General features: G+C 43.8%; 1 protein-coding gene across 1 annotated transcript in view; it reads right to left on the bottom strand.

Annotated features, from left to right (window-relative positions):
- Nucleotides 1-14,576, bottom strand: part of ECE2 (endothelin converting enzyme 2) — a 90,939-nt gene that overhangs the window by 11,483 nt on the left and 64,880 nt on the right. Inside the window, exons 13-15 of the mRNA XM_029616073.1 lie at nucleotides 13,798-13,901; nucleotides 13,191-13,301; nucleotides 1,493-1,560 (exon numbers count right to left, since the gene is read on the bottom strand). Coding sequence (XP_029471933.1) covers nucleotides 1,493-1,560; nucleotides 13,191-13,301; nucleotides 13,798-13,901 — 283 coding nt within the window. The remainder of the gene's footprint in view (nucleotides 1-1,492; nucleotides 1,561-13,190; nucleotides 13,302-13,797; nucleotides 13,902-14,576) is intronic.

The following is a 14,576-nucleotide window of genomic DNA, read 5'->3' as shown; positions in this document are numbered from 1 at the left end:
TAAACACTGATAAATTCCCAGGAAAAATCAAATAAAGCCTGAAAACGAAGGTTCCTATTTATTTCTAACCAGAGTGTCTGCACCCAGTTATGCTCCTTGGGAACAGTTATTCCGTGAACTCCTTCCCCTCTCCTGTGGAGTCCCCCAGTCTCTATCCTGTCTCCCGCCTCCCCTAGCCACGGTCTCCAGAGACTGTCAAATCTCCTACCCAATGATATCCGAGAATTAGTTCCACTCACCACAAACCAAGATGGTTTATTTCATCAATCTCAACATCTGCCTCAGAAAGGCTGCAAACTGGCCTCTTCAAAACAAACTTAGCCCCATACAGACGCTAGGATCAGTAAGAAGGAACCCACTCAACTACACCCAAGAGTGATCTTTGGTGCTACAACTCTAACTCTCACTCCCAAGTCTGAAGTCTAGGCTTGATTCTAGATTTTCCATCAAACCCAGGTCCAAGCAGTGACCAAAACAGCTTTTTTTTCCACTTCCATCTCTTCCTGGAAGATGCTGCCTTCAAAACTACCGTAAGGTCTATGTACTTTCCTGCCTAGACCATTGCAACTCGCTCTATGTTGGCTTTTCCAGCACTGCTGCAGCTCCTATAGAACACAGCAGCCTTCACGATTAGAAATGCAAAAAGAAGCGGTCAAATAACACCAATCCTGAAATCCCTACATACTTCTGCAACAAATTCAAAGTCCTGATCCTAACCTACAAATCCCTCAAAGGCCTGGCACCATCATATCTCAACATCTCTCCTAGCCCCCTACATACTGGCCCGTTCCCTGCACTCACTAGCTCAGGTCTGCCTAGCAATTCCATCCCCTAAAATGATGCACCCCATCAGTATCAGGAAGAGGACCTTCGCAGGATCTGCCCGAACCCTGTGGAACTCCCTACTGCCTTGCATCAGACTTTCTCCAGATCTCTCATCCTTCAAAAAAATGATCAAAACTTGGTTTTTTCAAAGCAGTTTTTAGCTCTGTACAAGCTTCCCTCCACACACACACAATATCACATTCTAAGTATCCTTGAACCCCCTCTACTCTGATATTTACTCCTACTGAATTAAATCATGGTATTTGCATGTGGTCTTCTGATATACTTCAACTATTGTCATGTACATTACATCACACTTACCTGAAATAATTGCATTATTTGTTATATTGTCACAACGGTGTATTGCATCTGTAATATTTTTGCAATTATTCCTGTGACACGCCTTGAACTCGCCTGTTGAAAAGGCATGCCATAAATAAATGATTTGATTCCCTCCAACTTCTTCCATTCCCTCTGCCTCATGACCTCCTTTCCATATCCTCCTCCCCATGGTCTCTTCCTCCCTTCTGTTATCCTCTGTCACCTGTTTCTCCTTTACCATCTACCCTATGGCCTCTTTTTTCCTTCCCTCCTCCCTCCTGATCTCCTGCCCCGTGTTCTCCTTCTCCCTTATCCTTCCTCATACAGTAGGTCGTGGAGCTGCTACCTTGGTCATCGAAGGCATGTGTGAGCTCATGGCCCATCACCACACCAATGCCACCAAAGTTCAGCGCCCTGCGAAGAAAAGAGAAGAAATGAGTCACACAAAGGGTCTTGGCCCCAGGAGTCCCAGGCCCCAGTCACACCACTCCAGGGCTCTAAATACACAGAGGGCCTTGGTCCAGGAAGCCCAGACTTACAACTCAGGGATCAGAATACACAGAGGGCCTTGGTCCCAGAATCCCCAGCCTGACCATTCACATAGAGCCTTGGGCTCTAGCTACACCACTCCAGGGATCTGAATACACAGAGGAACCCAGAGGGCTCAGATAAATAAATAAATAAATAAAATAAATACCCCTCTTCCAGGGCTATGACCCTGCCCCAAGTACGTCATCCACAGAACTGTGAATATATAGGATACTCACCATCCAATGCTGTTAATAGAGAGGGGCCCAGCAGCACTTGGAAACTGTGAATACAATGAGGGCCTCAATACCAGAGGTCCTGCATCCTCCACACAAACTTCTGAGCTACGAAGACCTTGGACCACAACATCACCTTTCCTGAGCTGTGAATACCCAGAGGGTCTCAGACCCCAGCACTATTCCCCCAGGGCCATGGAGACACTGGCAGGAAAAGACCATTGAATGCACCTGTTTCTTCTGGTTTGGTCTCCCACGTGTTTGTCATTCAACATGAAGGTCATTTTCAGACTCTCTGTTTTGGGATGAAAGTGTTGTGTACATTTTTATCCCTGGAAAAAGTTTACAAAATATGTGCATACTCTACCTTTAAACCTTGCCATGGTCATTTACACCTGTGTTTTGTGAGGGTTTCTACATAAGACAACCCATGCAGACTTCAAACATAATCTATGCAAATTATTTTCCAATTCCCTCAAACCACACCTTCAAGAACACCTCCCTAAATTCAGCTAAATGTGTGCTACTTGTGGAAACCTGCTCCCGGGAATGCCTCCTATAAATGTAAATGCATTCAATATATTGATTTTATGTATAATTAAAATGGTGTAGTCTAAAACAATGCTTCTGTTATCATCAATGGTTTACTAAGGATATGCATAATTCAGGAAAGTAGGAGACCCTTTGGCACTGACCAATTGGATTTATGGGGAAAGCATACTGGAGCTCTTCTTTGCATTGTCATGTGGATTGCATGTGGATTTAGATTAAATGGAGCAATTTGAATATAAGGATGTTATTCACTTAGGTCTGATGTGCTATTTTTTGTGTTTTGAATATTTAGGATTGCTTAAACTGTTTTGCATCTCGTACTGTATTGTTTTTAATTCAATAAAAAATATTTCAAATGGAAAAAATAATAATCATACAATAACAACAATTCTACAATTACAAAATACATACTAAAAACAATCAAACAACTAAAATCTCTGCATTAAACATCTGCAGAATTAGTAATAAATAAATAAAAAGGAGCTGATCTCAGGAGCAGCGTCAATAAAAACTTCAAGATAGATAATTAAAAACCCGAGTTAAAAGCCAGACTAGTCAATTTCCTAAATCTGAGGTAGCTCTTTTTCATTCTTCATTTTCGAGGAAGGGCATTTCATAAACTTGGAGCCTGATTTTGAAAGTCTTGTATTTTCTAATTCAATTTCACGAGGTGATGGTAAATTTAGTAACTGCAATTGGATAATCTGAGTTCTAACAGGTTTATAATATATATCAAATATATATATTCTTACTTTTGTTAAATGTATAATGCTTATTTAATCCTGTTAAATGTATAACGCTCCGGCGTAAGTTCCTGTTCATTGTACACCGACGTGATATCTTTGATGAGCGGCGGTATAAAAAAAACTATAAATAAATAAATAAATAAATAAGGTACAGAGGCGCTCCTCTGTAAAGTAAGGCAGAGAATCAAAAAAATAAGCTTTGTCTGAACAGGTAAAAAATGAACTTCATCAAGTAAAAGAGTAGCAGATTCAAAACCTTGCTCTTCTGCTGTATTTTGAAGCAATTGAAGTCTCCTCCATTAGGCTTCAGTAATTCCCATATAAAATGAATTACAGTAATCTATAGGGAAGACGGTAATAAGCTTAAGTTTTCCTAGAAATGGCTTTAATCAACGAATACATAAAGAATAAAGAAATGATTTCATTAACCCAGAAATCTGACTAGAAAGAGAGTGAGAACTACCTAAGTTCATTCCCAAAACTCTTACAACATCTACCACTCAAATATTAGTCCCTAAATCCTATGACGTTAAGAGTTATGCAACACTGGGGCCAATATTCAAAAGAAAGCTGAACACCTACATTTAGGAGTCTAAATTAGGAAACTATTTTCAGCTGAACTTAGCTCCCTAAGTTTTCAGAGGAAAATTCACATAAATTTAGAAGCCTTAAAGTTAGAATTTTAAATTTAGGGATGCTATTTATTTGCCTGGTTTTGGCTCTTAAATTGGGTGCCTAGTTCTGAAAATCAATGCTAAGTTCCTAACTTAGATTACTGCCCTAACTCTACCCTCCGTAAACACCCACTGTTTAGGCTCATAAATCTAGGAACTGTTGCGCTGGAGGTGGACCCTTGGCCTGGGGCAGGATTGGTACGTCCTCAGGGAGGACGTACCAGGGTGCCTGCCGCCAGGAGGTGGAGCACAAGAGGAGACAGAGGCAAGCTGGAGTTTCAGCAATAACAGTCCGGGAGCTCTGTAGGTTGAGCCCTTGGATACCCGGACCACCTGGGCTTAGGTGGGCCTCAGGGGGTCTCCCGGAGAGGTAGCAGAGAGGTGTGCCCACCAAGAGCAAGGGTACGCGGCTAGTGGAGAACAGATGAGATAGACGGAACAGAGTGTACCGGAGACCACGGGAACGGAACAGGACTGAAGGTCCTCCAGGCAGGATAGGCAGCGCCTAGTGGTCTAGCTCGTAGAAGGCCGCGGTCAGCATCAGAGCAGGCAGACCTGGTGGTCACAGGAGAAGCAAAGAGAGTGTCCGAGTGAAGAGCAAGGGTCAAAGCCAGGGATTTCGTTCAAGGGTGGTCATCCAAAGCAAGGATCACTTCCTGGTATCATTCCGAGCATGGTCAGTGGGAAGCAGAGGTCAGTTCCAGGTATCAGTCCGAGCGTGGTCAGTGGCAAGCAGAGGTCAGTTCCAGGCAGCAGTCCAAACGTGGTCAGTGGCGAGCAGAGGTCAATACCGTGAATCAATCTGAGAAGGTACAACCTGGGAAGCGGAACAGGAATCAGGAACAGATGCTGGCACACAGAAAGGACCACGGGAACACAGACGCAGGAACACTGGAACAAACACAGGAACACAGGAACAAGCACAGGAACACAGGAACGCAGGAACACTGGAACAAACACAGGAACGAAAGGAACACTGGAACAAGGACAGGAACACAGGACGCAGGAACACTGGAACAAGCACAGGATCAAGGAAGCAGGAACACAGGACGACAACTAGCTTCACATAATGTGATGACCCATTTGCCAAGGCGAGGAACTGAGGGAAGGGCCTCGCTTTAAATACTGTGCTTATGAGACGTCAACGGGAGGCATCCGAGCCGAGGTTCCCGCCCTGGGCCCTTTAAAAGAGGGAGTGCTGGCCATGCACGCAACTAGGGTCGGTCGAGGTCGCCGAAGACGCGGAGCCCCTGCAGGAGCTCCGTTGTGAGGCCTGCGAAGCCGGAGGCATTCGGGACAGGCACTGGGGACGCCGAGAGCTGGCTGCTGCAGCTAGGGAGGACAGAACAGAGCCTGCGGAGTAAGGCCCGAGGTGAGCAGGGCCGGTCATGGCACCAGCGCGGCCGGGACACACAACAGGCACCTAATGGGTGCCTGTTGTGTGTCCCGGCTTGGGCTGGTGTCCCGGCTTGGGCAGCAGACTCACAGACCCAGCAGGGGGCAATTAGATCATTTAAGGGCTGTGACTAGACAGGAGAAGGCACATTGGAGGGCTGTGTCCAAGCAGAATAGACTCTGTTCAAGCATCCAGCTAACAGATAAGGAATATTTTGTAATTTCTAATTTCAGAGTGCTTTTGTGATAGAATATATTGCTGTCTGTACTTCATATTTCTCTCTCTCAGCTTTTAGTTATTGAGATTGTATATTTTTGCTGTGGGTTAATTATTTCAAGAAAAAAAAAACAAAAAAAAATTCCTCTTGAGATACTCCTGTCTCTATTATCACTCTACACTTTAATCTCTATCTTTAACTACATATAGCTGTTATTAAAAATCACTGTTTGTTTAGATATAAAAAATTGGAGCCAAAAATTGATGTGGAGTGATATATATAGCAAAACTGAAAGCATTACTGAAACAGCCTTGCTGTAACGGGCTTGGGCAGCAGACTCACAGACCCAGCAGGGGGCAATTAGATCATTTGAGGGCTGTGCTCAGCCAGAACACAGGAAATACTAAAGCTTCTTGTGTCCATCTATGTAAGAAAGTTTAACATAGTAAGCCAATCTGGGGGAGGCTATTGTCAAACCCAATAGCAGATACAGGGTCCTGAGAGCAACCTTGACCAAGGGTAACTGTTTCACTCCCTCCCACCCTGCCCCACTGCCCACCCACCCCTGGGGCTTTGTTTCTGATATAATCTGCCTGCATACATAATTTGTCACCCTTATAGGCTGGTAATTTGGTAATTCCTTAAGTGTTATCCATCAAATTTACAAAAATGAGGACTATCCAATGCAACTGCAGTGGTGCCTTTATATTGAGGGTAATCATATGGAAACTTAAGGCTTGCCCCATTTGTTCAGAACTCTCTACCTTGGAAAAGGAGCTGGCTGAAGTTAAAGCTGAATTAGCTTCAATAAAGAAAGTCCCAGCCACTTTACATTATTCAGGAATTAATTTCCCATTACCACAGAATAACCAAAAGTCAAGGAAAAAGAGATTTACTGTGGGCTCAGGAAGGATAAGACCTGTGACCCTCAGGCATCTGTTATTGACAGCTGTGCAGCCCACAACTCTACCCCCCCCCCCCCCCCCCACTCACACAGGGCACTAAGGAACTCAAAAAACAGTACTACAGTGGGCTCTGGAAGAATTAGACCTGTGATCTGGCGACACACACTGTATCAAGTGCAACAAGTACAAAATGCCTTCTCTGTACTAAATACTGAAGAAGTTCTTGAAAAAAAGATTGAAGTGTTATCTGAAAAGAGAGAAGAAACCCAATGCATACAGAAATTCCAGATCAAAAAACAAAGAGAAAAGCTCACTGTGATGGATGAATCTGTCATCAGAGGCACTAATCCTTTCCTTTGCACAAATGCAAAGGGAAAAGTGGATAACAAACCTCAACTAAAGAGGTCACAAAAGGAATCCAGGATCAGCAGTAAACTGAACGAAAAAAGCTGGAAAGCTATGAGCACAAATGCTCATAGCTTGGGCAATAAAATCCCAGATCTGCAAGCTCTAATGGTAGAGGCGAACTTGGACGTTGTTGCTGTCACAGAAATGTGGTTTACGGAATCTCATGACTGGGATACGGCAATTCCAGGCTATTACTTGTTAAGGAAAGACAGAGAGGACAGGAAAGGGGGAGGAGTGGCTCTTTATGTCAGAAACAATATCCAAGCATCAGAGCTGCAAGGAAGATGGGGCAATGAAGAAGCACTATGGGCCGACCTAAAAAAAAGATGGGGCATCCATTTTTATTGGAGTGGTTTACAGGTCTCCAAACCAAAAGGAAGAGCTGGACAGAGATCTGGTTGAAGACATCCAAAAGATAGGAAATAAGGGAGAAGTAGTGATCGTTGGAGACTTTAATATGCCAGATGTAGACTGGAAACTCCCATCTGCAGAATCTAATAATAGTCGAAAAATAGTGGATGTCCTGCAAGTAGCTTTGTTCAAACAAATGGTAATGGAACCAACAAGAGAAGGAGCTATACTCGATTTAGTGCTCACTAATGGAGATAATGTCTCTGATGTCCAGGTGGGTGCCCACCTCAGCACCAGTGATCATCATACGGTATGGTTTAATATCACAAAAAGTATATGGAAAAGAAGCACAAAGATCCAAGTTTTGCAGTTCAAAAACACGGACTTTGATGAAATGGGGAAGTAACTGGAGGAAGAACTAAAAGGCAATGGGGAAGTACCTGGAGGAAGAACTAAAAGGCTGGGAGAACGAGAGTGATGTGGATCAACAGTGGACCAATCTAAAAGGAGCAGTTACCAAGGCAACAAATCTATATGTTAGAAAAGTAAAGAAAAGCAAAAGAAAAAAGAAACCTATCTGGTTCTCAAAGGAGGTGGCTGACAAAATAAAGGCCAAAAGAACAGCATTCAAGAAATATAAAATATCCCAAAGGGAGGAGCACAAAGAAGAATATCTGGTAGAACTGAGGGAGACAAAGAAATTAATCAAGACGGCAAAAAGTCAAGCGGAAGAGAGGATTGCCAAGGACATAAAGAGAGGTGACAAAACATTTTTCCGATACATCAGTGAAAAGAGAAAAGTTCAAAGTGTTATAGTGAAATTGAAAGGTGGAAAGGATCAATGTGTGGAGAGAGACGAAGAAATGGCAGAAATATTAAACGAATACTTCAGTTCTGTGTTCACTAAAGAGGACCCTGGAGAAGGACCGTCACTAGTTAACAAGAAACTGGAGGGGAGTGGAGTAGATGTAACTCCGTTTACAGTAGAGAATGTATGGGAAGAGCTGGAGAAACTGAAAGTGGGCAAAGGCATGGGGCCTGATAAGGTTCATCCCAGGATACTGAGGGAGCTCAGAGATGTGCTGGTGGGTCCGCTGTGTGACCTGTTCAACAGATCCCTAGAAACGGGAGTGGTGCCGAGTGATTGGAGAAGAGCGGTGGTGGTCCCGCTTCACAAGAGTGGGAACAGAGAAGAGGCTGGTAACTACAGACCGGTTAGCCTCACTTCAGTGGTGGGAAAAGTAATGGAGTCACTGTTGAAAGCGAGAATAGTGAACTATCTACAGTCGGGAGAATTGCTGGACCAGAGGCAGCATGGATTCACCAGGGGAAGATCCTGTCAGACAAATCTGATTGACTTTTTTGACTGGGTAACCAAGGAATTGGATCGAGAAGGAGCACGCGATGTCATCTACTTGGATTTCAGCAAAGCTTTTGATACGGTCCCGCACAGGAGATTGGTGAATAAAATGAGAAGCTTAGGAGTGAGTGCCGAGGTGGTGGCCTGGATTGCAAACTGGTTGACGGACAGAAGACAATGTGTGATGGTAAATGGAACTCTCTCTGAAGAGAGAGCGGTTTTAAGCGGTGTACCGCAAGGATCCGTGTTGGGACCGGTCCTGTTCAATATCTTTGTGAGTGACATTGCAGACGGGGTAGAAGATAAGGTTTGTCTTTTTGCGGATGACACTAAGATCTGCAACAGAGTGGACACGCCGGAAGGGGTGGAGAGAATGAGACGGAATTTAAGGAAGCTGGAAGAGTGGTCGAAGATATGGCAGCTGAGATTCAATGCCAAGAAGTGCAGAGTCATGCATATGGGGAATGGAAATCCGAATGAACTGTATTCGATGGGTGGAGAAAGCCTGATGTGCACGGAGCAGGAGAGAGACTTTGGGGTGATAGTGTCTAATGATCTGAAGTCGGCGAAACAATGTGACAAGGCGATAGCAAAAGCCAGAAGAATGCTGGGCTGCATAGAGAGAGGAATATCAACTAAGAAAAGGGAAGTGATTATCCCCTTGTACAGGTCCTTGGTGAGGCCTCAGCTGGAGTACTGTGTTCAGTTCTGGAGACCGTATCTCCAAAGAGACAGAGACAAGATGGAGGCGGTGCAGAGAAGAGCGACCAAAAAGGTGGAAGGTCTTCAACTAATGACTTATGAGGAGAGATTGAAGAATCTAAATATTTATCCCCTGGTGGAAAGGAGGTGCAGAGGTGATATGATACAGACTTTCAGATACTTGAAAGGTTTTAATGATCCAAAGACAACAACAAACCTTTTCAGTCGGAAAAAAATCAACAGAACCAGAGGTCACGATTTGAAGCTCCAGGGAGGAAGACTCAGAACCAATGTCAGGAAGTATTTCTTCACGGAGAGGGTGGTGGATGCCTGGAATGCCCTTCTGGAGGAAGTGGTGAAGACCAGAACTGTGAAGGACTTCAAAGGGGCATGGGATAAACACTGTGGATCCATAAAGTCTAGAGGATGTGAATGAAGAGTGGGTAGCTTTCGGGTATGACGGCTACTGCCTGGAGATAATACCCTTATTCAATATACATACACACGGTTAATGCAACTCCAACATTGCTCTAAGCTTAAATGGCAAGAGGAAATGTGGAAAAAAGGATTTGCATTCACAAAAAGCGGGGAGTAGCTTGCTTGTTACGGTGGTTACTACCCCAAACCAAATAAGCCTGATACTTCACTTTCAATGCATATCCAGCATAACTCTCTGCTTCATCGGCAGGGGAGAAAGACCGATACTTCACGCATATCCAGCATAGCTCTCTGCTTCAATGGCAGGGGGAATGAAGAAAAGTGGATCTATATACAGACAACCAACAAGGACTGAATTACATAGGGTAAACAAATAAGCATGGGTGTAGCTTGCTTATTGCGGCAGTTACTACCCTAACTAATTAAGCTAGATATTTCACTTAGATGCGGTTCCAACACTGCTCGCTGCATTAATGGTGGGGTAGAAGGGAAATAGAACCAAAAGGTTACTAAAATTCATCAATACCAATTCAATCCACGGGCCCTCTTCCAATACGTCTCTAATATTATCTCCCCCTCAATTAACATCTATTCAGAAAATGAGGATAAAAATAAATGTGAGAAATTAGCATCCTATTTCCAGGACAAGATCACTAATATCATGGCTCGATTCACCTCGCCGTTGCTGCCGGTAAGTCTATTGCCCACAAACACCACAAATAATTCACCCATTCTAACAAATTTTGAAACATCTACGGCATCAGAAATTGAAGCAATACTAAAAAAAATCAAACCGGCTTTACACCCAATTGATATCATGCCAACAAAAACACTCCTTGCTATTCCTACTAGGATTGCACCCGCGATTACTAACATCATCAACAAATCCATAACAGATGGAGTTTTTCCTACGCAACTTAAACACGCCATTATAAAGCCCACTCTTAAAAACTCCGATCTAGATCCCTCTGAACCGGCAAACTATAGGCCAGTCTCGAATCTACCGTTATTATCAAAAATCCTAGAAAAAGTCATAAACAAGCAACTCACAGAATTTCTAGATGAAAATCAACTAGTCTTCCCTTCACAATATGGATTCAGGAAGAACCATAGCACCGAAACCTTGCTTGTATCTCTTTCAGACTCCATTCTAAAAACCTTGGATTCTGGCCACTCCTATCTGCTGGCGCTTCTTGATATCTCTTCAGCGTTTGACACTGTAAACCACAATACCCTCCTCTCTCTTCTCTCACAAATTGGCGTCTCGGGCACTGCCTTATGCTGGATCCAATCCTTTCTGAAAGACAGGACATACAGTGTCAAGATGGGTCTCCAAACATCAAATACCAGAAAACTATCACAAGGTGTTCCACAAGGGTCCTCACTGTCATCTACACTTTTCAACGATTATCTATCACCGCTTTGTAAACTCCTGGATAAATTAGATCTCCGCCATTTTATCTACGCTGACGACGTGCAGATCCTCATCCCCATCAATGATTCACTGGACAATGCCCTGAAAACTTGGGAATTGGCACTTGCTAAAATAAAAGAACTACTCATGGAAAAATGTCTTGCAATAAACACTAACAAGACCGAACTCCTCATCATCACGCCGCACAAGAACAACACCGCCAACAATTCACCTATCCCAACAGCAGACGTTCCCCATTTGCAACATGTCCGCAGCCTTGGGGTCATGATAGACAATCACTTTACCTTAAAAAAGTTCATCTCGTCTACAATAAAAAATGGTTTCTTTAAGTTACATACGCTGAAAAGAATTAAACCGTTATTACATGCTCAGGACTTCCGGACAATGCTACAAGCCACAATTTTACCAAAACTAGACTACTGCAACGCATTACTTCTAGGTCTCCCAAAAAACACAATTCAACCATTGCAAATGCTGCAGAATGCGGCGGCTCGCTTACTTACCAATACGCGAAAATACGAACACATTATCCCAGCTCTCATGTTTCTACATTGGCTTCCCGTAACATACAGGATTAATTTTAAAGTTCTCTCTCTCATCCATAAATCAATTAACAACCAAGAGATGCAATGGTTTACTGATCAGTTTATGTTCCACACATCTAATAGACCAATAAGAACTATCCACCAAGCCAAATTAGCTGTTCATCCTCTCAAACACATCAAACATGTATCCACAAGAGAACGCTCCTTCTCTATAGCGGGTATCAACATGTGGAACAATATGCCTTTGGACTTACATCTTGAGTCCTGCCACAAAACCTTCAAACAAAGCCTCAAAACATGGTTGTTTGAACAAGCTTTCTATCAATGATCAATAAATAACTTGAGAATCAGTTTTTCTGTATAATTGCTCAATCACACCAGGTTCTTCTATTGTCCTTCATCTCACAGATCTACACTGATACCAATCCTGCGCTTCATACTTCTTTTCTCCACTCGCCTGTTTTTCTCTGCCTATCACTCTTCTCCTCCTTTTCACCTCCTTCATTATGCGAATCTGTGAATTCGTCTTGAACTAACTGTTAGAATCCGGCCCTTTAATAGGCTTATTGGATTAAGTTACTCTGCGTTTAAACGTTCATTTGGTGATTGTATTTACTGGAGCTATATATTGGTTTCTTGTATCCGTTATTTATATAAAACTTGATTATTTGACTGTTTACGTAATGTATTAACTGTTATATGTAAAATTTGTTGCTACTCTTGTTTTTCTGTAGAACATGTTATATGTAAAGCCTGTTGCTAATTTATTGTTCACTGTGAACCGAGGTGATGTAGAAATATACGTACCGCGGTATATAAGAATCTATAAATAAATAAATAAATAAATAAATAAGAACCAAGAGAAACAGATAAGTATGAGAAAAAAAAATGCAAAGCTTGCTGGGCAGACTGGATGGGCCGTTTGGTCTTCTTCTGCTGTCATTTCTATGTTTCTATGTTTCTATAATGAAATAGGAGCATAAATGTGACACTTATCCTTAGTAAATTTTAAAAAGAGCAAATTTAGGAGCCTAACACCAAATTTTAGGAGCCTAAACTTTTTTTAAAACTTGCCCTATTATGTCTCTAAGCCAAATAGTCTAAAGGTTTTCATGATTCCCTTTCAAATTATGGTTAAAAAGCCAAACTGCAATCTCATCAAGACATTAATTAAATTTAAAGATTTCAGCCACAGGAGCTGATTTAAAAGGAACAAGAAACTGAATATCATCAGATTAAATAAAACTATATTACTATATAACCAACCCAAAGAGGTACAAATCCTCTAAATACAGATAAATGTACAAGTGATGTATAATCCCCACCCCTGGGAACACCTCCTCTAAATGCAGATAAATGTACAAGTGTTGTGTGACCTCAGCCCCATGTTTGCCTCCTTAAGGACTCCTATACTTCCATGCGTTGTGGGATCTCAATGCACTTTTTGCTGTATTGAATGAGGGACATTTTTAAGATCTGCTTTTTAAACGAGTAAATGTTTTTTTGAAATATTTTCAAGGAACGAGCACCTGGAAATCGAGTGCTACACACTTGGGATGTTGGCGGGCATAGAAGGGAGCCTGCAGGATACCCGCAGGAAAGACGATCTCATTCTTGGTTGGAAGGTAGTAAGCGTTGACAGTCTGCGGGGTCATACTCCACCTGCAGAGGAAGACGGCAGAACAGGGATTTCAAACACCGTTATCCTGACACCCCAGCCTCCATTCCCACGCCCTCCCCCATCCGCACACATCCCCCGCTCGCTATCTAATGCTGTAACCAGGCTTTGAGACTGCTGTGCTGGCACAGGGGGCATTTCTGGAAGAAGCGCAGGCTGAGCTTATTGAAAGCAGGGAGGCGGTGTTCAATTCCTTGCACCCCAACATCCTCTGCTCTAATCACCCCCCTGCATTTCCTGATCCTTGCTCAGACCTTTGCCCCCCCAGAAAGATGCCCATACCCTGCCCACAGCCACCCACGTTTACACCCGTGCCCTGCTCACCCCTCCCTCCACAACCCAACCCACCTTTCTGGTGGGCACCCATGCTGAGCTTCTCTCACACTCAGACCCCCATTCATTCCCCCACTCCCATGAGAGAAACACACACAGACAAGAGACAGATACATCTCCCTCCTCTTCCCCAAGGGGGGTCCTCACTGGTCTTTGTTGGGGGGCTTGCGCAGCTGGTCTGCCATCACCTTCGCTGAGAAGTTGTAAAAGTTTAACATGTTCTGAAAAAAGGAGTCTTCGGATACCTCATACTGAAAGAGAGAAGAGAAGACTGGGAACGGCTTTATCTCCCATATCCTACAGACACACCCTCCCTTCTGCCCCCCCCCCCCCAAAATGGACCAAAAGCTCCCAGGGACCCCTCCCCTTCACACACAGTGCCAGCAGCTCTCAAGGATTCCCCCCAAACAGTGCTCTCGGGATCTTCCCTAAACGCATAGCTCTGGCTACTCCCAGGGACTCCCCCAAAACACACAATGCTTGCTGTTCCCAGGGCTCACCCCCCATAAAGGCACAGCACGTGCTGCTCCCAGTCACCTCGCCACTACTAACACACGGGCCGATACAGTAAAGTCCGCGGGAGAGCAGGCGAACGCCCGCTCTCCCAGCACGCGCGATTCAGTATTCAAATTAGATCCGGCGGTAAAAAGAGGCATTAGGGACACTAGCGTGTCCCTAGTGCCTCCTTTTGGCAGGAGAGGCGGCTGTCAGCGGGTTTGACAGCCGACGCTTAATTCTCAAGCCCGCTGACAGCTACGGGTCGGAAACCGGACGCCGGCAAAATGAGTGTCCGGTTTTCAAGCCGCGGGCCTACTTCAAATTTTCTTTTTTTTAAACTTTTTGTAACTTTCGGGACCTCCGACTTAATATCGCCATGATATTAAGTCGGAGGGTGCACAGAAAAGCAGTTTTTACTGCTTTTCTGT

The sequence above is a fragment of the Rhinatrema bivittatum genome, chromosome 9 (assembly GCF_901001135.1).
Source record: "Rhinatrema bivittatum chromosome 9, aRhiBiv1.1, whole genome shotgun sequence".
In the NCBI taxonomy this organism is placed as follows: Eukaryota; Metazoa; Chordata; class Amphibia; order Gymnophiona; family Rhinatrematidae; genus Rhinatrema; species Rhinatrema bivittatum.
The sequence above is the reverse complement of the archived record's forward strand: the minus strand, read 5'-3'. Positions and strand labels throughout refer to the sequence as shown.